At 42.0% G+C, this 25,449-nt stretch overlaps 1 protein-coding gene across 11 annotated transcripts in view; it reads left to right on the top strand.

Moving 5' to 3' along the window:
* The window catches only part of LOC138611933 (adhesion G protein-coupled receptor L2-like), an 89,444-nt gene that overhangs the window by 40,859 nt on the left and 23,136 nt on the right, over positions 1-25,449 (top strand). For 7 of the 11 annotated variants that reach the window (XM_069685200.1, XM_069685198.1, XM_069685204.1 and 4 more), the window contains 6 exons: positions 4,540-5,340; positions 13,765-14,058; positions 16,345-16,445; positions 18,349-18,534; positions 21,006-21,044; positions 24,421-24,604. In XM_069685200.1, coding sequence (XP_069541301.1) covers positions 4,540-5,340; positions 13,765-14,058; positions 16,345-16,445; positions 18,349-18,534; positions 21,006-21,044; positions 24,421-24,604 — 1,605 coding nt within the window. Of the gene's footprint in view, positions 1-2,630; positions 3,402-4,539; positions 5,341-13,764; positions 14,059-16,344; positions 16,446-18,348; positions 18,535-21,005; positions 21,045-24,420; positions 24,605-25,449 lie in introns of those variants that run through there. The other 4 variants (XM_069685201.1, XM_069685199.1, XM_069685209.1 and 1 more) reach the window with 3 other exon arrangements.

The raw sequence follows: 25,449 nt of genomic DNA, 5'->3' as shown, positions 1-25,449 counted from the left end.
AGAGAGAGAGAGAGAGAGAGAGAGGAGCATTAGTGATGATAAATTGAGTCGAAGCATTAAGTGTGGCAGTCATTTAAAGGGTCAGTTCAACAAAATTGTACAAATAAATCTCAATTACCTCAAGTGGAATCCAGTCATGCAGATAGTTTTGCTCTTATTCGCCCCGCTTTTCACAAAGCTGTCTTAAGGGTTTAGGTTTTGATAGCTGCTTCCATTTTAGATCTTGCTCCCAGTTGGCAAAAAACCCGGAAACATTAAGCTCGGAAGCCAAAGACTCTCTTCTTGGAGCCAATGTTAATTCTTTAATAGCTTAATTGAAACTTCTGAAGGTCTAATTTGCTCTCAAGCCAGTGTCTATACTCAGCAATAGATGGTTTATAAGGGAAAAGAAACATTAAACTGTAACAACGCCCTATGACCGGACTAGACCAGGTGTTTTTGTCGTTCATTGAGACCCAACTTTGATCCACATATCAATGTGGTAAGCTCATCATTTTAATAGTTCTGGGACGGGATCTCCAGATTGTAAAAAATAAGGTGTATAAGAAAGTACAAGGGCTGCAACTAACAGTTATTTTCACTCTCAAATAAAATGTCAAATAAATGTCAAAAAAGGATGAAAATGTGCATCATCATTTTCCAGAGAGCGAAGTGACGTCTTTAGATTCCTTCCTTTGTCTAACCCGACACCGCCTCCCTAAAGCTCCTGTGAGGAGTTTTTCTTTGGTTATGAAACAGACTGAAATTAACTCTGATCACTCTGTATGACCTACAAAAGCAAACCAGACCATCAGCGACAAGATTGATTATTTCTATATAGTTATTGTTAATGCCTGAAACTGCTGGTGAGAGGGGTAGGTGTCAGACGAAGCAGTTGACTGCACGCTGCCTTTGTTTACATTTTCCAGGCGAAATATTTAAAGTGAGTGTACATGAATGTTAAAGAAAGCAGGATGAGATATTTTGTTCAAAATCACCACTTAAGCATGTACAGGACAAAATCAGCAAAGAGATTAGAGGTACGGCTTTGTCCACAGGGGGCGCCAAAGTCAACACAAACCGAAAGTTCCTCACAGGAGCTTTAATGACAAATTGCGACCCAAATTTCTGAAATTTTTCAACCGCTCAAATGGTGCGGTTTGGACCTGAGACGGTACGAAACATCACATTATATGAACATCACACAACAGTATAATAGTCAACCAAAATGACCAGGAACATATTCCATGTACAGAAATAAACTAAAAAAGAGCAACAGAAAACTCCTGTAGGGCTCATAAAGTTTGAAGAATGTAACTGTACAACACGACGACTAATACTACTGCACGCATGTCATAGGAAACCCATGCCCGTCAAAATAAAAGCGCAGCATGGACTTTTTGCCGCAAACCACTGAAAACAGCTCCGTGACCCACTTTTGGGTCCAAATCCACCAGTTGAGAACCACTGGTCTAACCAATAGTCCTAACACAAATGCTCTTCAATTGTCATCATGCTAACAAAGAAAAGCAGCAAGTTATGACTTTTAAGCTGGAACCAGCAAATGTTTGACACTTTTGTTTAAAAGAGGCTAAAACATTGATCAGTTATCCAAATAGTTTGCAATCAACTCACTTTCAGTCGACTAAGTGATTAATCGACTAATCGATTAATCGATCACTGCAGCTATAGTTTTAGTAATATGCAGCTATAATAACCTACAAAATGTTAAAGGTTAAACTAATTAGAATTGAAAGGGGTTTCACTGGATAAAACATTGATGCTAGACTTGCTTTCAAACCCCGTCCCTGTTTGTGTGAAAAGTCTGCTTCCACACCGGCGCTACAGAACTTAATGGAATTTGTGTTTTGATGTTTGTGTTGCTAACATGATTAAAATTTAAAGCAATTAAACAGCAAAATATTCTTCAGTGTCCCTGTTGCTCTTACTTACTGTTTTGATTGTAAAGACTTTCTCCCTAAGAAATAGTCCCTGTAAAAACTGTTGTGTATTTTTTTAACCTGCTGTGAGCACCGCAAACAAATTTAGTTTATCCCTGTTGTATTTGGGCGATGGGAGAAATCTCAGAGGCTGATATTTCCAAACCGGAGCAATAAAACCAAAACTGTCTGCATGGCTGGATCCCACTCGGGGGTGACTACGAAGATATGTGTTCTTACAATTTGGTTTAACTGACCCTTTAAACGCCTTTAATAACAGTGACTTTTGGGTAATGTGTGTTTTGCTGCAGAGGGATTACAACGAAATTGGTACGTTGTAGTTTGTTCATTAGTGAAATGATCTCACTTATGTCCTGTGAAAACACATAATAGAGGATAGCAGAGAAAAGCAGCGATAAAGTGTGAAAAGTCTGAGGTTATTCTGCACATTTTACTGTTTTCTGTCCTGGATCGGTTTAAGTATCTATCTGTGAAATGGTGTAATTAAATGTAGTGTATGTTTTTTAAAGCCAGCACTCTGTCCATGGTATCTTATTTGAGGTAATCTACCTTAAAAGGGATGTTTCAGATTAGTTTATAGAAGTACCTTTAGGCTTAATCCCTGCCTGTGAAAGTACTTAGTATTTAAATTAATGAATTGTAAACACTTTCAGATCTATTCACCTCTTTTTTTTCTTCTTTCAAACAGACCTCCTTTTCACCTCCTGCCCCCTCCCCCCGACTAACCTCTTTGCTCTCATTTTTTTAAACCTCCAATCTTTCACATATATTGTCTCCAGCGTCTCCCCCTCCACCCAGTGAAAACAGCTCCGACAGTCCTCTAAAGAAACTCCATATTAGGCCGACTGTTCATCAGTCATCCCATGTGCTGTTGCTCTCCTTGGCTCATTTAAGAGTTTGGTCTGTAACATTAGCACCGTGTCATGTTTTTCGTGTGTGGGCGAGCAAGTTTGGGATGGAGATTTGATTTGTGTTTATAAAGTTTGAACAAATTCCACCCTCAGTCAATACATGCCAAAAATAACTCATGTGCTGTTTGTCTAAGAATGTTATCCATCTAAATATGAGCAGGAGGTTTTGTTTCTTCTGCCACTTAGGAGAAGCATTTTGAGAGGGATTTATTCTGATTTCACAGTGGCCGCTGCATTATTTTGTTGGCAGTTAGAGACGGTAGGAATGAGAAGTTTAATGTCCTGGAAAGCATGGCACATAGCTTGTCTCCAGCCATAACTCGTCTGTTTTTATATCCCAGGATGAGAGGCCGTTCACTAACCAACGCTCTTCTTTTTTCCCCCCCCTCACTCTTCTTTCCAAAGCAGCTCTGCGGTTCATCTCATGGTCACATCCTCCAACTAATTCTTCTCTTTGTACCTGGTAGTTGACTCATGATAACCTTTCTCTCCCTTTTGCACTCTTTTTTGCTTTCTTTTCCAATGCCTGAAATAGAAGTGGAGCAAAAAGGTAAATGAGTGGTCTGGTCCTCCCCCTCCCCCCTCTGGGTCCTTGTTTCTGTGGTGTTGAGTAGAGCTCCCCTCACGTCTCCTCCTCCTCCTCCTCCCCTTCCTGATTGCCTCTCCTGTCAAATGCTAAAACCCCCATAGGAGGATTGTTTGCACCCATGGAGTCCAAATGAATTTCAAATGACATCCTCGATCCTCAAATGTAGATTTTTTTCTCACAATGTGAAAGAAAACACCAACTGTTGGGTGTTGATTTGTTCCAGGGACTCTTGCCTAGCACTGTGTTAACCCTTGAATAGTCCATATATTCCGTATATTCTTATTGGCACAGTCGTAGTTTGCTTGGCCCAACTTTGCTGCACGTGATGTAAAATAGCAGTGATGGCTGAGTGAGATTGGCACAGACTGAAAAAACGAAGTTTGAAAGGAAAACAAGAATTCAGCATGTCCCTTTTAATCCAAAACCAATTAATTAGAAACATCTCAATGGGAACCTTGCCATGGCCTCCCTCATCCATCAGTGGTTACTTTTGTCTCCTGCCACAGAAGTAGTGAAAATCCTTTACCACTGTTGTTCGGTCTACTCCCCAAACCTCCACTTTCATTTTACCTCTGCTTTGCTGCCGCCACCATCATCGACAACCTGTTGTTCACTCTTATCACAAGATGTGAAGTCTGTTCCCTTTTCATTTTGGTTCACGACCTCAGTATGCATGTGCGGTGTGTCCATATACCCACCTGTTCATGTGACATTTGACGTCAAAGACAGGCTGGTATTTAAATCAAAACATGTGACCCTCCTTCTTTCATTTCCCGATGTCTTTCATTTGCAGGATTTTTTACCCTTTTTGTTCACATTTTATTTTGTTTTGTCCCTGTTAGGATGTAGCAGCAGACCCTTGAGATGCAAGTTCTCTTCACATTTCTCATTCTTGAATAATCCATTTGACACGTTCATTTACTTTCCTTTTCCCTATTCACTAGCAATAGTACAAACGCACTAGTTTAAAGACTCAGTCCCTGATCTTTTGTCCTGCTGTTGTTGTATGGCAACGAGAACAAAGCGTGTCATATTAGTCACATATGTTTGAAATATTTTCCCTTATTGTACTTTGTTTCACTCCCTTCTCTGTCACTAGTTTTCATTTGTCCCGGGACTCTGAAGGGTGTAGGAGACGCCACCTTCCTGTTTGAGGCGGAGCAGCAAGCGGGGTCGTGGTGCAAAGACCCGCTGCAGGCCGGTGACAAAGTCTTCTTCATGCCCTGGACGCCGTACCGCACTGACACGCTCATCGAGTACGCCTCACTTGAGGACTTCAAAAATGGCCGCCAGACGACCACCTATAAACTGCCTCACCGTGTAGACGGGACAGGCTTTGTGGCCTATGATGGTGCTATCTTCTTTAATAAGGAACGCACTCGCAACATTGTGAAGTTTGACCTACGCACTCGCATCAAAAGCGGCGAGGCGATTGTTAATAATGCCAACTATCACGACACCTCACCTTACCGCTGGGGCGGCAAGACGGACATTGATCTGGCAGTGGACGAGAGGGGCTTGTGGGTGATCTACGCCACGGAGCAGAACAATGGCCGCATTGTGGTGAGCCAGCTCAACCCGTACACTCTCCGCTTCGAGGCCACATGGGAGACAGCGTACGACAAGCGCTCCGCCTCCAACGCCTTTATGGTGTGCGGCGTGCTGCATGTGGTGCGATCGACCTACGAGGAGAACGAGAGCGAGGCCAGCAGGAGCCAAATCGATTACATCTACAACACCAAGCTGAGCCAGGGCGAGTACACCGACATCCTCTTCCCCAACCAGTACCAGTACATCACCGCTGTGGATTACAACCCCAGGGACAACCAGCTATACGTGTGGAATAACTTTTACATCCTGCGCTACGACCTGGACTTCGGGCCGCCGGATCCCGCTGAAGGTGAGAGCTGCCCCTGCTTTTGTCTTGCCTCATTATCATTGTGTAATTCTTCTATTGTTTGGTTGCAGCGTGGTGGGTCACAGATGGCTGCCTTTTAATTTTGGATGCAGTTCAGGTGCGATAAAGAAAAAAAGGGGGTTGTGTTGGTCTTGGGGAAAGGGCTCATTTGCAGACAGAAATTACAGATTCACCTTGGAATGAGGGATCGCTCCCGGTGGGATCGCGCCGCTTCAAAAAAATCTGTTTCTTTATTACCATGAGGCGAGCTGAGGCACTCACTCCAGCTGAAGCCTGAACCCTATCAAATTCTTTAATCTCAGGCCCCATCCAAAACCATTATGATAATATATATATTATATCTGAGTTATGAGAAGTATTGTGCACAGTATGACGATGGTTACCCTCTCCTTCGTACCTTTGGATTCTAACTTGTGTTGCCATGGCTACCTCGTCAACTTCACAGAAGCCTTTTTCTCAGATCAGGAGATAATCGCCATCCTATTGTGGGATAATATTTCTAACAGTACCAGGCTGAAGAGTGTGTGAGTTATGTACCACATGGTGAATCAGAGTAGTAGAATAGCTGCTTGGAGAGATCAATTACAGTGAAGGATCTTGTCAGGCGGTCCGGGCGCTTAAATTAATCTGTGAAGTGCAGAGAGGTGACATACGTGTCATCAGGCAGGGACCTTCCATTAAACTGATGATGGGCTTAATTACCTGACTGCAGTCACCTTACCGCACAGATCCTCGCTAAGTCTCCTGTTAGAAGCTGGGAAATAAGGAGCTTGACCCAACTTCATGTCATATTAGAGGCTCATGTTGCCCTCGAGCGCCGGTCTGGATTAGGTTATGATTTTTAACTTCTGGATATTCGGGAGGGGCGACCGCGGGGGAAATCTGATTCTTGACCTGAGCTGTTGAAGGGAGCTTTACGTTGATGTCTCAATGGCGGCTGTGTGCTCCTGAACTCTGGCCTCTTGTCAACGAGTCTGTTTGTTTTCCTGCCGTTCCTCCTGGAATCTCCCCCTTGCATGATAACTCGACACCCGAGAGGAGCTCCCGGTTTGTGTCCGTTTTGCTGAACAACCAAAGCCTCAATTAGGAGTATGTTAGAAGAGATATGAAAACTACTCCAACTTTAATGGCTTCTTCATGCATGCAGACTGCCTGCTCGACTGTTCACGTCCCGATGTATGTAAATGTAATTAACAGCTGAATTATCATAATTACCCTCCTTGTCTCAAAAGAGGCTGAGGGAGAAGAGGGAAGTAGCCATCACAGAGCATTTTCAATGAAGGGTTTAATGTGCTTCTCTCAGCTACTGTAATGCCTCGGTAAACATAAATGCCACATAGGCCTAGTGTTGCTACTTGCTGCAGGAACATTGCATATAATCAAGGAACCCCGACTGAACATAGTTGTTGATTTCCCTCATTATTCTACGTGCTCGTATTGGGATCCAATCAGAAATGCATCCTCGCAGCAGATCTTGTCACTTTGGATCATTAAATGTGTTTTATGCGAACATTTCCAAATGTTGCGAGCTCAGGAGGCATCTCCAGATTCCACGGCCAGCACCAGCAGCCGCACGTCGAGCTCCGTGAATGGCACTCGAAAATAATTGGTTCTTGTTTATTAGGTTTTTTCGGATCTACACCTTTAACTTCTTTACTGTGTAGCTATTAGGATTTATTGCTGCCCATGATATGGCGTTGAATTAAACAACCTATTCTGCAGGGTAATCTAATGGTGCTGAAATAATGTCTCTCTCTCTGAAACTGAGGGGCACTTGAGGCGTAAAGAAAATTAATTGTGCCCATTAAGATTCATCGACCACAGAGTGAAGTTAGCTCCAACACCGAACCAGGTGTATTTCTCTGCTTTGTAGAAGTCGTGTAACACAACGAGCGTCTGCGTCCTTTTCTGTCAGAAGCATCAACCTTGGCTGTAAAGCTCATCCTGGGGAAGCGCTCAAGTGCTGGCAGGATTAGGGGTTTATATTAAGGGAGTTTTAGCAAAGTGATCAAAGCAGAAAATAATTGACCTTAGCAACTTGTCGGTATTTCCTTTACCTTGTTTTAGAGTGTTTGCAACAGTGCAGGTTTCTTAATTCTGGCCCGGGTTGAAGTGATTAGCTAAGATCATTCCCCATATTGATCTCTCCGCTTATTGTTCCAAACAATTCACACGCATTTAAAGAAAATGTCTGTGCTCTGCTAATTCATTGTGAACACAAAACAGCTATGATCAATACGTAGAGAGTCCAGCCCCTCTGAGGTCTCTCTGAAAGAGGTGCATGCCAATAAACAGCACACCTTAGTGCCCATCGTAACCAAACTTGGAGGGACAGCGGTAATGCTTTCCCTGTGATGTGCAAAGGCATTAACTGATTCCAGTCCAATGAATTCAAAAAAACCAATCAGAGGAACCGGTAATTGCCGAGAGCATTTCGAACTAACAGGGAGAGAAAGGAGAAAATTAATTTGTCTTTGAGGTAGCATTGATCTAATGCCTTAAAGACGAGAGGCATAAATGTAATGGCTTTGTCCAAAAGGCTTTGCCACTCAGCGTAATCTGCCAGCAGTGAGCACAAGTGGGCTCTGATTTGGATTGAAATGTCAAGGAAAACTACTATATTGTATTCCGAATGCCACATGATGGATAAATATCATCTCAATGCTGTTTTTCTTTCCTTTTCTTTTTTGCTCAGCCATTTTGTGGCTAAACCCAGCTCTGCACCTCGCTGCACTTTAGTTTGCTTTTTTATCCCTGAAAGACGCCTCCAGGTGAGCCTTAAAGACGGAGGACATTTATAGATGTATCATGAGCTAAGCCTGTGTTCCACCCTCTGAAGCAACAGAAATAGAGGCTAAAGTGAAGGAGTCAGGAGATTTGCAAGAGCTCTAATTGTTCTGCTTCTCGCCATGGATCAACGCTGGCAGAATTATAGAAGGAAAAGGTGTGCATTATAGGCGCAGACGGGAGAGAGACGACAGTTTGGGAGCGTTTTTGCTCAGAGTATATTTCTGTCTGCACGTATATATCTCCCTGTCTGCCTGTGTCTGTCTGTATTGTGAGCTGCTTTGCCACCTCTCTGACTCAGATCGCCTAGTTGTGACTACCCCATGTCTGCTGCTCCACAGTGCTCAGTTTCAGGCCTCATAAATTACCCCTTGCAGACACAGGATATGTCCGGCAGAGCTTTTTCTGTCTACTGCTCTTTAAAGAACAAGTGCCAATAAAGCAGTGAGCCCCGAAACAATTTCTCGACAGCTTGGGTTTTCTTTCATTTAGCAGAAATAATGACATATTCTTCACAGGCTTGGATAGGGAACGGCACATGATTTGTCTTGTGGCCCTTTACCTTACACGCCAAGCTGTGTGCTCCCATCACGTAGGCTTGAACGAAGCAGAACAGCATGAGTGCATATAAACAGCCTAATGTAAAATTCATGTCATGTGGGACTTGTCTCTCTGTCATTAATTACCAGCACTGGCTCTAGGTAAAGAGGCAAAAAGACCAACTGTAGCTCTTATACACTTCTTATCCTCTGAGACAGTCTTGTTATTGAGTCGAGCCTGAATGCACAATGTAAAAGACACATAGATATATGAAGAGAGAGTCACACCATGTTTTTCTCATCGTTATATCGGGAATCATTAGCGTGGAAGCGTCGCTTCGGTTAAAGTTCAACATTTTGGAAAATACATTCATTTGCTTTCTTGTGGGGCGATGAGAAGAGAGTTCAGCAAAGATAGCATTGCTTTTGTTCCCTTGAGAAAAAGCTCATCGAGTTTTTACATCGGGTTTTGGGTTATTGGTTATTAAGAAAATAGGCTCTGTGGCAGACGAAATTTTGAGGCGTACACCTTAGGGCTCTTTATTGTCATATAACACAATGTGAAACTTTATTTCGCTTGTATTGCCAAAAGCCCATTTAAAAAACACCACTGACATAGAGAAAAGGGAACTAGAAGCGAAAAAATGTCGACTCATTCCTTGTTTTAAGTAGTCATGAAGAACTTAATACAAGCTAAAGCAGGCAGCTGGTTAGCCTAGCTTAGCACAAACACTTAAAATAGGGCAAACAGTACAGTTTCAGTAACGTGGTTACTTTTTTCAGTGGCATGTTGTGTAAAAAATGAGAAATTAATTTAGTAAATGTAACATTACTTTGGATGTAAGGTCTCATTGTGTGGGGAAACTAGGGCTAACATTAAGCTAGCTGTTGCTGCTCCCTAAGTACCTCCAATAACATCTTAATTCTTGTTCAACTATTAGCAATAAAATAACCATTAGGAAAAAGTCTAACATACTAAGACATGTTTCTTTTTTCAAATTAAACAACTTATAGCGATTCAGTGAGCTAGCTTAAAGTTTGCCCCTGTCTCCACTCTCCATACGCTAAGCTAACCTGCTGCTGATTATAGCCTTATACTTACCAAACCAGTATCATTAACATGCTCTTTCATTGCTTTTATTCGGTCTTGTTCACAGTGCGATAAAAAGAAGAAAAACGCATCTGTCATACACATTTTTTTCTTCATTTGTATGAACAAAAGGGAAGTTTACTCACCCTTTCATATGGGTTTGAAAAGAATTCATGCTAATTGAAACAGGGTTTTCTGACAGGATGCAGCTGAATCAGATGCGTCTCAAAAAAGGGGAACTGAAGCACGCTGATTAATTTGCAGCATTTAATAGGGCAGATTTTTTACCGTCTGTGCCGTATATCCTTTCAACTATATGTGTCTTTTTGCTATTGCACTGGGAGGATTAGCCTTGTAAGTGATTCATCTTCAAAAATTAAACCACTTAAAACAGCTTGATTTGGCTGTTCGTTGTCATTGCTCTCCCTTAATAGCAGGTATTAGGCTGCTTATGATCCATTCATCCTGGTGTTTGTATGGAAAGGTAGATGGGTAGCTGTTAATGCTCTGGCTGCATGTGTGTCATTTCAGATAAACATGCTCTTTTGAGTGCAGTGGTGTAAGCTTCAAAAGCACTGACAAACAGAATATGTAGCCCTACGATCATCTGATTACGGTTTAATATTTTTTCATCTTCCTGGCAGACACATAAATGACTCTTGGGGGGCTATAAAGAGATAAAACTAATTCTGCTTCATCTCTGGTATAATGATTGATGATCTTGTGTAATGGTTTTCCTTCATTTTAGCTCTGTTAATTTACACACTCTGTTTAGACCCTGGTGACAGCCATTTTTCAAGCGTTCAATCTCAGACTCTTCCATTATTTACAAGAGGTATTATTCTGCATATGGCAACAGTATGCCTTTGGTGTCAGATTGCCCATAAAGAGTGACTTCACTGCCTCTTGAGAGAAATGGGAGCTAATTGGTGCAGCCCTCTCTTGGTTGAGTGCTATCAGAGGACACGGCTCTGGACGGGAATTTGCTCTTAGTAATCAAAGGAAAATTGTAGCGCGTCTGGTGCGGAGACATCAAAATAAGCCAACAAATGCAGCAACATCTGACAAGCACATTACTTGATGTAGCATTGAATAGATATGTTGTATATTTGATGTTCTCCACAATCGCACTTTGATTAACCAAGACGTGCTGACTGAAAACACCCACAAAGATTGTATCTCATCTTTGATTAGAAGAATCCCTCAGTCGACGACTTCTAATTAAAGCGATATGATTTCATGAGGCTGAGAGAGTGAGCGTAAGACAGATAATGACCAAATGACTCAGCATGGGCTTACTTATATAGAAATATTAAGAATTGTGGAAAAAAAGAGAGATGTGATCAGAATATAATGTTCCTGAGATTTTATCTTCATGGGGCCAGTATTTTCTTTGTTTTCTAAAATGTCAGAAACAAGTGAAATATGTCCATCAAAATATCCCAGAAACTCAAGGTGATGTCTTCAAATTGGTTACTTTGTCAATTCTTTATACAAAAATAAAAATGATTTGGCAACAGTTATCGTCTTTGAGGATGTTGTGGATAATCGTCTAATTGTTAAAGGTCACCAAAGATTGTTCTGCCAAAGTTAGAACAGTTTTTTGACATGAGAGATTTCTGGTTTTCAGTTTCCCTCTTTGCTCTGGATTGAATATTGGGAAGAAATAAGAGGGTTGTTTGGTCGCTGTCAATCAAATCTGATCAATTTTTGACAGTTAAACTTTTAATAAATAACATCTAAAAATGTTTTTTCTTTTACTGCATATTAATTCATGAATATTCTATCTATTAAATGATTTAAAGCTAAGTTAGAAGGAGCCTTAACATCCCTTCCTGTCTCTGTCTTGTCTTTGAGAGTATTTCATTTTTTTTAGCCTGAAATAATAAGTGGAATATTTTGGACTCTTGGTGTAACAAAATAGTAATTTGGATGTGTCACCTTGAGTTCCAGGAAATAATGGTGGACATGGTAGAACTAGCAGGTAGATGTGGACTGATATTTTCTTGATACTCCCAGTTGTTTACAACAACTCTAAATAGATTTAATCACCAATGATGATTCATACTATTAAAAAGCATTTGCATTTTCCAAATGAAACTTAAGACTTTTGACTCTGGGTATGGGCTCTGGAGGAAGTTAATCAGGTGATGCAATCATGCCGTTACAGGCTGATGCATATTAGCGCTTATATAAGCCTGTGGAAAAGCAGAAGTTTGCTCAGGTATGGAGAGGTTTAATATTCCGAAACCTAATTACACTTGCCCTAGTATTACATTATATACGGATATTGAATCAACCCAGTCAGCCTATGAATCATCTCACTTTTTCAAGTCAATAAGAAAACTTTACTGGTTTTACATAAATATTTAATACTTTTTTTGGTCTTTTTTTAAAATGTAGCATTGTTATACTTTTATGTTATATGGTGTTTTTGATATGTATCGTGTGTTTTTCGTTCAAATGTACTTTAAAAATCTCCCAGAGCAGAAAAAAGGAAGACTAATGGGATCCCTTTCAACATGAAGACATTTCCTTTCATCTCAGGTCCTTTTTCATGGACTGTCTCTGCCATTCTTGGTCATTTTAAGCCGTTCTCGTATCCTTACCTTGAAGTAAATTTACCTCCCTAGCTGTGGGTGCTAACCACACACACATGTCAGCTGTGACTCCTGCAGCCACGCTGGCCTGCGCGACCTGTGAACGTCTGTGTGACAGACACACAATGACTGAAAGAGTGTAAGGTAATTAGCTGGGGCTCCTGCCAGTGGAAAAGGTCACTGAGTAAAATGTCACAATTGAGCCTCTCTGTAGGGTGGACTGTGTTTCATATTATTGATATACTGAGCATCACAGGATCACTGCTCCCTCCCCGCTGTGGCCCTCTGACCACATCAGCAGATATAAGCTTTGTAATAAAGTCAGATATTTCACTGGAATGAAAAAGCAAAGATCCCTTCTGACAGGCTGATTAGTGTGAAACGTGCAATGTTGGCTTTGTCACCATTCCCTCTCAGGAAATGGAGATATGTGTTTGATGATGGAGTGTCAGATAGCATGATATTGCATTTTCCCAGAAGCACCCGGGGAACCTGAAGACAACACTGTAGCGCCTTTCACAACGGCAGACCTCATTGTGGGAAGCTGCTTTTATCTCCAACTACAATCGGGTGGCTGAGAGTAAAAATGTTTGATCATTCATGCGGGAGAGTTGTACATCAATGTATACACGCACGCACACATCCACTGTGTTTCCTTCTTAATACACATCGGATATTCATACTGTATTAAATCTATAGATTTCCTATTTCTGCTCTCATTTTCGAGTTATCTCCAGGCTCTCTGCAGCATATATTCATCTGTGTGCACGCAGCGGTCTGAAGCAGAAACACACCTGAGCAGTGGAGCAAACACAAGCGCAGCCGCACACGTGCATGTGTGCATTCACATGTAGATCTGCTTTGCAGGGCAGGCGTGGATTGAATACAGAGGAATCGCATTATTGCTGATGTATGGTTTTTGCTCGGAGCAGTGCAGTTCTCCTTCCGTGCACCAGCTTTATCAAAGTGAGGGAGATGAACTAGGCAGAAAAGAAGTCAAATGCAGACAGGCTTTGTCTTCATTGTTGACATTTAATCAGCCCAAGGTACTGACTCCGTTGGGGAAGAAATCACTGCTGTGTCAAAAGATGCCCCTCCGCCCCAGCTTGTCTTATTTATGGGCTTAAGTAAACTAAATATAGCAACAGATAGACCGCACTGTCAGTTAGCCTTTTGTTTTGTTTAGTGGGGGAGCAGAAGAGGTGGAGTTACGAGTGAAAGCGACACAAGGCTTTTTATTTCAGGAATTATGGGCAGCAGTAACTCTGGCTATCCCAACAAGCCACGAGACTAAGGAGAGTTGCCGTTCTCCCACTGCTGGAAATGAAGGGAGTTCAAGGCAAGGACATTTATTACTCAGGCTCTAACAACGTCACTGTCTCTTTTTTAGTGCCGACCATTGAAGATTTCTCCATGTCCTCATCCATGCCCAAGACCACCTCGCTCGTCACCACCACCGCCGTGCCCACTGTGAAGGGTGACACCACTGTAGCAGGGGCAGATCCCAGAGACGGGAGGGACCCCTTTGAGGACAATCGTGGCCCCAGTACAGCAGAGCCCACCGTCCCTGAGATGCCTCCGACGCCCAGACGCTTCTGTGAGGCGACCAGGAGGAGAACCATCGACTGGCCTCAGACCCACACCGGGAACACTGTGGAGAGACCCTGCCCCAAAGGGACCAGAGGTAGGCCCACCACCTGGTGGTGGTTAATTTATTTACATTTTATATCCACCCCCCCCCCCAAAAACACTCTCATATGTGTTTCTGTCTGCAGAATGTCGGTCATTTTAATGTCAAAAATTATCGCATTAATGAAGCAGCTGTCCTAAAAGTTAGCCCACCTGCACCTCTGAAGCTTACAGAATGTTTGACTTTCATGACCGCCGATGCAAATCAGTATGATGATCAGTATGAACTATCACTAAATCAGATGATTTAACCTTTCTGGTAAATCACTATGAATAAAAATGCATGTTTTTTATTTGTATGTATTTGATTTCCATAATAGGATTCTGAATAATCAGCTTGCTACACAATAATAAGCCTGTGCCATTAAACTTTGTAACTAACCACAGGAGTCTGCTCTGTGACTCCAGTGTGTAATATCAGCACAACTCATTCCTACGTCTGTTGTACACAGGAAGTTAAAACACTAAGGCCACGTTCACACTGCAGGAAGATGTGGCCCAAATCAGTTTGTTTTTTGCTCATATGTGACTCCGGTCATTTTTTTTCCTGACAGTGTGAACAGCACAAATCACATGGAATCTGATCTTTTCAAATGTGGTCCTAACTCAGAGACAGGTCTGATACAGTCTGAACTATCATATCCAATTTCATGCGAATTTCACGTCACTCTTGATCGACATTCGTCACAATTCAGTCAAACTGTAAACATGGAAGACGACTCTGACTCCACGTCCGCACACACCTTCGTACTGAAGTAGCAGCCATTGCGCCACAAAAAGCCAGAATTAAAAATGTGGCTCTCTATCTCCTCGTCCTCGTTATCATCTGCTGTCGATTTCACTGGCTTCCACTGCACATCAATTTATACATGAAACCGTGAACGCTGACTTCCATGGCGCCCGTGTTTGTTTACATATGACAGCGTGCTGCGTGTAGTCTTTGTTATTGTTCTTTTGCGCATGCGGGTCAGTTCAGGACCGTGACCGGTTCACACTACAATCTGATATTGGCCACGTTTTAAAGACAATGTGAACGGCCAAAGAAAAAAAATCTGATCTCAGCAATAAATGGGAATTGAGCACTAAGGCAGTTTGAATGTAGCCTAAGTAACAGCATCAGAAGCCCTTCCTTGTTGCTGAAACATATAAGGCCAACAGTATTTGATGGCATCAGCATGTAAATGTGTTTCTTTTGTATTTTCAACTTGAGTCAGTCGAGCTATTTTTAATCATCTTGATTATTGACTATCTAACCCTCTAGGAGGTAAACAGGGAAATGTTTCCCTTTCTCTTTTCAGAGAGAATCGTACAAGTAATGAGAAACAAAGCTCAAAGGATCATGACATGACATGTTAAAATGGCCCTGTTACTGTATTTGTGCTTCAGGCGCTGATGTGCTACTTTGCTACCTGAGTGTGTCACATTTCACCTTGGGGGCATGTCATATTTGAAATCATAATCTAGCGTGATTAGAGCCTTTCACTTTCCCAAAAGACTGGATTTTTTTAATATAATAGTGTGATGTATATTGTTCCCTTTGTATGGGATTTTCTAAACCTATTTGTCATTACAATAATGACTGCACAGAGAAAAAAAAAGCAGTTTCCCTGCTAATAAAGAACGGATGAGAACAAAGGACAGTATTTATAAAGTTAGAAAACAGGAAGCCATCATGGATTCATCATCTTAATTGACTCAGCAAAGTAAATACATTGTTATTTCTCACACCGTGGAGGTGCGTCAACGCTGTGCCGATGGTCGTTAAACCTCTTCAGTTGACAATGATACTCACACAGAAATCTCTCACAAGTTACCTTAGCAACCTGTCTCACAGACTGACAGATCTGTCACAATATGAAGCAGGGCTATCGGAGGATGAAAGCGGAAAAGAGACAATGTTTTGACTGTGGGGGTGAAAAGGGAATTAGTCTGTGTTTTCGCTGTTGTCAGTCATGAGGCATTCATTAGGACTAATCCTGCATTTCATTTAGACATGCACGGTCTAGTATAGCGTAATATATAAATGTTTACCATTCTGAAGTGTTTGCAGGCAGTTTTGTCAGAGCCGTGCAGGAACCTGATAGTGTTTCCCTCCATAGTCTTTCTTTGTTCACTTGCAGCTTGCAGGCTTTCAAATTGTTTGGAAATGGCTGTTCCTGCCCAACAGTTAAGTTTCCTCGCACCAGAGAGAGTGTATGAATGAGGGATCAGCAGGAGAAACTGTGTTTGAGCGAGGTGCTGGCTCCCCTCCAACTGTTGTGTTTATTCTGTGCTTCTGCAGGCATCGCCTCCTTCCTCTGCACGGTGGCAGGGACCTGGTGCTCCAAAGGCCCGGACCTCAGCAACTGCACCTCCCACTGGGTGACACAAGTGGCACAAAAGGTAAAAACGGGAAGATGTCAATTACAAAATATAGCAGCAAACAAGCATGTTACAGGGAGAAAGTCAAGCGTCTAGTGGCAATTCTTTACCTGTTTGCTCGCTCGGCTTATTTTTCTTACACAAGATGGTCAAGGGGATGTATCAGGAAAATAGTGAAGGTTTTTGTAGCTGAAATGTGAGCGAGCAGACAGAAATGAGCCATCACACATCACAAAACATCAAGAGTAAATGCCAAGTTCTGCAGTCAGTTACTGAGAATCAAAAGAGCCGGAGCTGCCTTCTTCACAGGCTCGTCTGCTTTGATGTTCAACAGTCATGCAGGTAGAAATCTAATGCGAACACTTTCAGGAGCCTTGACGGACCATAATGCAACACAATCGCACAGCATCTTGTATTCTAAGCAAGAGATGCTTTTTATCTCTTGACCTGAAAAACAACTTTCTAAGGCAGGTTCACGACAGGGTTTCTGGGTGTTTGCAGAGGGGATTTGGGGAAATGATGGCATGACTTTCTGAAGAACTTTGTCCTAATTCCATCCTAGACTGTCTGCAATTATAATCAGCTTATAGAGAAGTCTAAGAGTACTGCTGAAACAGGCAGCATTTGCTGTTAAATCAGCTTGACATTTGAGTGCATGGCTGACATTTTTTCTCAGAATGCAGTGCACAGAAAGAGGCGACTCCTGATGCAAAACATTGTTAGTGGGTAAATGATCTTTGAGACACATTTTGCCACCTTGTTGGCAAAATGGGAAAACCCAAATACACTTCCAATATGGGAATTTCCAGCCACTATTCCAAGATGACGACTAATACCCCTTTCCAACTGAAATGAGCACATTGAGGCGGGTTTTTCAGACCCGGGAAGACCCACTTATAGATGCCGATTGTCTCTTCTCCATTTGCCAGTGAAGTATACTCCTGTCGGTCTCTTTTCTGCTATGCCACCGTCTGACGTCACAAACACGCCTGTAACAGTCAATATGTAACGGTGGTTAGGTCTTTATTGTATCTAATACTCACTCAGTCTATTCATCAAACTCTGCGCCAACAAATTTAGAACGATGTTAAAGCCCTTTTTTGACTAGTGGGAAAGCGGCTTAACTAATGACTAATCCCATTGCTTGAGAAAAAGGAACCTTAGTTAGCTTTTTATGTTCACATATTAGCTCTTTAACAAGGGAAGCCGGATACAATAAGTAAATAATTGGCTGCATTGGTTGTATTAGCACTGATATTGAATTTTAATTAGAGGTAACTGCCAACAATAGTGGTTTTACATCCATAAAGCCACTGTTTAGTTGACACTCATGTAGTTCTAGTTTGAGATATCGCAGCTGACAGAAATTTCTGGTATCTCTAACTCGGAATTACACCTTGGAGGCTGAATAGTACGAATGTTTTTCCCACTCTGCCACTCCTAATTAGGGCCTGTATGATAAGACATTAGCTGCAGTAGCTTTTTCTTTGTGAGCCTTAATTGGCAGAGGAATTCCAAAGTCGCAGTTTGGATTTGTCTTTGCGTGTGTTGCTTAATTTCCTCTTTTCATGTTAGTCGTCAAAGCATTATACCCTTTAGATTACTACTTATTTCAATTAAAATGTAAAGTGTATGAAATGGGAAACAAATTGGGTCAGAAGTAAAACACTTACACTATTAATATTGCAGATTACTTTTGTTTGTTTCTTTTCTTATATGTGAGTTATTATTGTGTGTTACATGCTGATATATGTCTTTGTTTACAATGACTTTGTTTCTTCTGAATAAGCACTGTTTTCATGGATTATGGCTCTGACGTGTATGAAGGATAACATTATTTCGGCTTCACTTTGCAGCAAAATCTCGAGCATGCTTCACCGACGCTTCGCTGACATTCTTGTGCTTTTCCCGTTGCTGTTTTTAGATCCGAAGTGGCGAAAATGCCGCTAATTTAGCCAATGAACTGGCACGGCACACACAGGGCCCGGTGTTTGCCGGGGATGTGAGCTCCTCGGTGCGCCTGATGGAGCAGCTCGTGGATATCCTGGATGCTCAGCTGCAGGAGCTCCGGCCCAGCGAGAAGGACTCAGCTGGACGCAGCTTCAACAAGGTACTGTGGATATTCCTGTCTGGCCTTTTTCCCCCAACTTTGTCCGAAGTCTTTGTCGGCAGGACTCTGAACATTCTTTAGCAGGACACCTAACAAAACACAACCCTTCACATACATTCCCGCTTACATCCACACACACCCACATTCATGGACGCACACAGTGTCAGGTGAGGGGGCTAGGGAGGCAGGTCTCGCCCTGAGGGGAAGCTCATTCCTCTTCGGCTCCCTGGTAATTACCGGCTTTGGAAACACAGGCTCACCTGGCAGTTCCACCTTAAAGGAGCTAATGGCCATGAGCCCCCAACCAACACAAAGAATAACTCCTCATTGCTGACAAGTGTGGAACTGCTCTCCCCTGGAGCTGCTGCGAGCACTCAGCGAGAAAAGAGTAGGCCTAAAAACGTGCCTACATCGCTCAGCTGCTGGCAGTCCCATGGAGAGATGAGTGGCAGTTTGAAAAATTACATTGTTATTCAGACTTTGCAGACAGCAGTTGCTCCGTAAACAAGGTGATTTGCACCAAAATGACGCCCGCCGTTTGTGCCCTAATGTTCACAGAGCTATATTGCTATCATGTGTTTAAAGATAAGAGCTAACAGGCTTCTCCCCACAGAGCTGATAATGTTTCAGGGATTTAGAAACACAACACATGTGATTGGCAGATTAGCAACAATGACAGAAGTCAAAGGACCCACCTGTGTTTTTTTTTCCTCTTTTAGGAATCACATACCTGTTACATCAGATTACGATTCTCAAAACCACGCTGCTGGTGTTTTGATTTATGATTAATATGTTCCAGGCAGATCATTGGTTTCCATTAATTTCTGTACTGTATAAAAATCTGTTAGCAGACATGCTTGAGTTGTGCAATCCTCCATCCAATACACATAATGAACATCAGGTCTGGAATCACTTGTGTCAACATGACATTATGGCTTGATGTTCATCTAGTGTAATTGCAGTTTGATTTGAAAGCCTGCATTGCTTAACTCTGCAATAATAATAAACCCCAGGCACAAATAATGCAGACATTATGTTTATGTTTAGCTAATCTCGAAGATCTCAGTTTCGTTCTCTTTGGCCGCACCTATGGCGATAAACGGTAATTCCAGGAGCACACTTCCCAGATATCCAGACAGTGTTGCATGTGTGAAGTCCACGGTTGGCTCCGGTTGTAACTCTTGATTTTCCTCGCTGACGGTCGCTTTCCTTTTTAGACTGTTTGCCTTCATCTGAGCGTCGAATTTGTTTGTTTTTCTTTGGATTTCACTTATTGTTGAAGTTGTATCTGTAGTCATCGATCTTTTCTTTGTTTGTTCAGCCATAGTAGATTACTGTTTACTCGCAACACTTGCAGAGACCGGAAAAGAAGCGGCTTAGCTCCGCCTACCCTCTCTGGCAGACCAACCACTGCTGGGTGATGGAAAACGCGTCACTAACTGGCCGCCACTTGCGATTTTTTTCTACGAAAGTCGCACCAGACACCCAGTCTGTAATACAGCAAATGCAAAGGCTTTCATCATCACCATTGTGTTACCTCATTTGGTGATAGATAGTGACTTAACAGACATTTATTTACTTGAAAATCTTCCCCTCCTACACCCCCTGAAAATGTTTCTGCTGTATCTGTTGTGCATGTCCGTACTTGCTGTTTGGGAGCCCAGTCACGTATATACATGGCCAAGAAGTTATCTTTTAGTCAAAGTAGGAAATCAGGTTCTTCTAATCCCCTACTCTTATTATGGAATCTGTCTGTCTCTCTCTCTGATGCCATTACAAGCCGGTGGTTGGACAACTACATCTGAAACTGTAAAACTACACATGTGCATGCATTTGAAATATATTTGTATAAGCGAACTAAAGTTACAAAAACACTGGCATGCTCCTTTGACTATCACGCCACAAAAGTAAATTGTGGTGTCCATGCCTGCGTTAAGTTATGATGTGGAGGTTATAATCTGAATGCCAAGAGCATTTTATCTCTTTGTTTTCCAATTCTGCGCGAGAGCCACAGGATGTGATTTTCTCCGGTTTTACTCAATTAGGTAGACAAGGCGACTTATTTAATGCCAACACACCAACAGAGGGTTTTTAACAAGAGCTAGTGCTGCATTATTCTCTCCATAGCATGAAATACAAATGACCCCATTCCACATTGTTTATCTTCTCAGTGTATTTTAAAGCATCACTAATGGGGAGCATCAGAGTCTGGTCTCAGCATTTTTTCCTCCTCGCTGCTGTGCATTTCTCATCTCTTCCCCTCACTATTAAGTGATCCATATTCATATTAAGAATTCAAACAGCGTTCCCTTGAAAACCATTTAGAGCTGTTGCTCTGTCGCCGTGTTTTATAGACCTGTGCCTTTTCTTCTTTTCATTAAGTCTGTAATTGATGGTAAGTGGCATGATTTAATGCTTCCTATTTTCTTACGATATGTCTCTGTGCTTGATCTTCTTGTTGTTTGAAAAAGCTTCAAAAAAGAGAGAAGACATGCAGGGCGTATATGAAGGTATAACTACTACTGTAGGCTTTCCATGTTGCTTTTTTTTTACCCCCATCCCTAACGCCTGACCAGCGGCATGCAGCGCTGTCTGTCTCCATGTCCTTGGCTGTCTTGTTACAGTATGTGTGCCTGGTGACCTGCTTGTACAAGACATAGCTGCTTCCTCATCCGGCTCGGCTGTCTTTTCTCCTGTCATTCTGTCCATCTAAGGATGCCAACGTCAATATCACTCTGTCTTTGTCCTGTTTTCCCTCCTCTGTGTGCTATCACTTGTACATCTTTCATTTTTCTCTCTCCTCCTCCTCCTCTTCCTCCCCCACTCTTCTCTCTCTCTCTCTCTCTCTCTGTCTCTGTCTCTCTTGTCGGCTTTTCATACGTTGTGTGAATAATTGCCTTCCCACGGTCGTAATTGCACCTCCCTGTCAGCCAGAAGTGTGATCAAAGTGGCAGTGTGCTCAATTTTCACTTGCTTACATTGTACAATTTCTAGTCTCCCTTGTCCCCATAGAAAAAAAAACTCTCCTTTCACGTTTCAGCTGTGTTTTGTCTGTGAGATTAATTTCTGAGCACATTAATATGTTTGTGTTTCATTCTGATTTTTCAGTCGCTCCCCCAGACAATTTGTTTTCCCTCTGAGTTTGTTTTTTTAGGTTCTGCTGAAAGACAAGGGCATGGTGTAAACACTGGGGATGAGACGCCTTGCATGGCACAATACAAATGATCTGATTTTGTTTTTCTCACTGGCTCCCTACAAGTTTTGGGTTGTTTTTACTTGTTGTCTTATTTTACTGAGATAAAAGGGATTTAGAAATGTCACTTTAGCCATGCTAGCAGCGCGATTATCTGGATGACATTGTCATAGAGTCGATGGAGGCTGGTCTGTCAGTAATTAGTCTAGACTGTTTGTTTGCTGGATTGTGATGACATTTTGTTTAGACATTTATGGTGCCCAGAGGAGGAATCCTAATGACTTTTGTTATCACATGACTCATTGCACTCTCACAGGGTGGATGAATGTTAAAAATTAGGATCAAAATCAACCCAGCAGAACAAAAGATATCTTCTTTTTTATTCCTTGCATTCCACTTTCTTGTGGAAATCAGGTACCTTTTTTTTTTTACCCATAATGCCATTCAACCACCAACAGATCCTTTGTAGAATAGATTATAGATAGATAGATAGATAGATAGATAGATAGATAGATAGATAGAGTATGTCATGCTAGTAGCTAATGTAGCTTAATGCTGCAGAGGTCTTGTAAGCTAACACCATCATTTTTATATATTCAAACTTTTAGTCTTCAGCCCCATATGACACTGACTCCAGAGACATCTCTTGGGGAAATATATATAATTATTCACCACCTTCTCTGTGACAACAAAAGCTTTATACTAATTTCAAATAATTATACCGCAGCAGTCCTCCCCATAACCCGTAAACAGACTTTGATGTGTAAAATATTTCAACAACTATTGGATGGATTGCAATACAGTTCGGTCTAGACATTCTCCTCCCCCTCAGGGTGAATTGTAATAGCTCTGTTGATCCCTCAACTTTTCATTCAGTTCCCTCAAAAGGTCAAAAGTTGAATCTGTCAAACGGCGGAACTTATTCCTTTACAACAGCCTCGACTACACCTTTTGTTTAGTGCTAATTAGCATGCTAACACGCTACATTAAGATGGTAATCATGGTAAACAGAACACCAGCTAAACATTGACATGTTAGCATTGTAAGCTAGGAGTGTTAGCAAGCTCACATTAGCATTCATCTTATAGCACTTCTGTGCCTACAGTAATTACAACTTCCCAGAGCTGCTAGCTTGTTTTGGTGTCACCGCTAATCATCTGCTGTTTGCCTTGAAGTCAGTGTTGTTGAGTGTTTGCTGGTGTGTTGAGTCGTTTCTCATGCTATGGGGGGCTCCTCTGGTAGCACCCTTGTGATTTGTAAAACGACCTTCACCCAGACGAGAATTAAAAAGGATTCAATCAGGACACAGATTCTTCCTGTGCTAGACAAATTAGAGACAGACGACTTTTTTTCCTCCCTTTTGGGGTCCTTTGAGGATGGCTCAACAGGGGGGGTGGACCATTTAGTGTCTGTCTGGTTGTAATGGCTCCGACCCTGTAATAGCCACTACTGTCTCTCCTGCACACACACACAGACCCACACACTCTGCTCCCATCATAGTCACAGCTCGCAAGCTTCTAGTTGCCTGCAAGGTCAGGGCCACAGTGATTGATTTCTGTGCTCTGGTCTAAGATATAAAGACACGCTAAGAGCACTGTGTCTGGATACAGTCATCACTGCTGCGGTTAATATGAGCTCAGTGGTTAAATGTTGCGGTTAATCATATATTGGTGCCGACTCTGGTTTTATCCCCTTTCTCGTTATTCCAGGCAAACGGATAATCCTGTCTGTGGTCAATTAGTGTTTTGGATAATCACAGCTGTGACTAATTGGTACAGTGAGCAAGGGCTTGTTGTGGTTAATTACCGTTATTGTGGTGGGTCTTACTGTGGTTAATGGCACCTATGGTTAAATTGTCACTCTGAATTATCACACCAATGCTTGCTTTAGATTTTGGATCCTTGTACAAACTGTGGGTCTTAGGTGGGATTTCAGAAACGTTAGCGATGCGGTTGTTGCTTATTGTGTCACGCAGGAGTCATGAACTCACCCTGCCGGGGTCAAAGGAAACTCTTGTTTTATCAGCATATGATACTTGTGTGGGTTTTGTGGAATGTTTGGCTTACTTACCGCTTATCAGAAAGCAGGAAATGAAAGGATTTCTATTTAAAACAAGCAGAAATTTCCCCCAATTTTGTCTTAGACTTCCACTCTGGACATGGATTTCATGGTAAAGCCCCCGTTCCTCAACCATGAGAACAGCGTTGAAAGCCATAGTGGGCATAATCTGTGCGGGGAAATAGGAGTATTGTTCATGATAATTGTTCTTTTGTTAAAAAAGCAGCCTTAAACCAGGAATTGAGGATGCAGCTTTGTAGACAGCTTCATCCTGTGAAGGGAAAAACATTTGGTTTGTCTTTCTTTTTCTCCCTCAAGCATTTTTACATTATTCAATAAAGAAATTGGCTTCCTTAGATTAGGCCTATTTCTCCTGATCGGAATATTAATGATGCTGTGTGTACTGCATTTTTTATCATCATGTTTATTTTAGTTACCCTTTACTTCCTTGAACCCTTGTGTCTTCAGTCGGAATGATCTTTGTATTTTACTTCTCAGTTGCTGCTGTCACTGTTGGCCATGCATGCCCTTTTTTTTTTATCATGTGCTGCCCAGTCCCCGCTCATTGTTATTACACTGAAGTTATGATAGGAGAAAACAGCCGGCTGACATTTCACTTGTCTCCATGGATACAGGCGATTGTGGACACTGTTGACAACCTCCTGAGGCCGGAAGCTCTGAAATCCTGGAAAGACATGAATTCCACAGAACAAAGCCACGCCGCCACAATGCTACTGGATACCCTGGAGGAAGGCGCGTTTGTCCTTGCAGAAAACCTGATCGAGCCGGCGATCGTAAAAGTGCCTGCAGAGAATATAAGTAAGTTCCTCTCCAATAACTATAAAACAAATAAAACCGCATGCACGTATCTGCCAGTCGCAATTTATGATGCTGACGGTTATTTTTTATTTCTGGCTGTTTACCACCTCTCAGTAAAATTGCTTCAGAAAGAGTTTTTACTGTGTTTTTCTTTTTGTGCGTGGACAGCTATTCTTCAAGGAGAAAATCATTCTAAAAGCGGCCACCCACAGCTGACGTCACAATAAAAGATTGGGCTGAAAAATGTGTCCCCACAGACAGTTTATTAGCCACATGATCTCATTCATTTAAGTCACCCTTGCGCACTGAACCATCATATTTCTCCTCACAGCTCTTTGTTGCTATGGTTATGGTCTCCATCTCACCCTTTTTTGTCTTATACTTCAATGATTTTTAATCTTTTTCTTGCATAGTAAAGTCACCTCATTGAATGTGTGCCGCAAGATGAACTGTCCAGACCTCTGGGGGAAAACAAAGAAACCAATTGAATGCTATTGTTCCATTCACACAGCACTCTATCTGTTCTCTCCAAGCCTTTCCCATTAAGTGGTAGTTAGCTAAGCTGATAAGGACTAGTTGCTCTGTCTCGACCAAAAGCACTGATTAATACATTGTGTAATGTGCAGTATATTGGCTTCTTAATCACTGCCATTTTTATGAGCTTCTCAAGCTCTCTCTTATCTGTGCAGTAGAGATAATATTCCAGCAGAGAGAAACATAAACACAGCCATATGAAGGAACACACGGCCCTCTGAGACAGCTAACCTGACCTCCACTGAAGAGTTGAAAAATGTGAAAATGATTGTTGCTCCTAATTAGCAGTTTGTCGAAGCCTGAATGGCACC

Source organism: Semicossyphus pulcher, unplaced genomic scaffold (assembly GCF_022749685.1).
Source record: "Semicossyphus pulcher isolate SPU_LCO1_2020_fin unplaced genomic scaffold, fSemPul1.0.p SCAF_7, whole genome shotgun sequence".
NCBI classification, from domain to species: domain Eukaryota; kingdom Metazoa; phylum Chordata; class Actinopteri; order Labriformes; family Labridae; genus Semicossyphus; species Semicossyphus pulcher.
The sequence above is the reverse complement of the archived record's forward strand: the minus strand, read 5'-3'. Positions and strand labels throughout refer to the sequence as shown.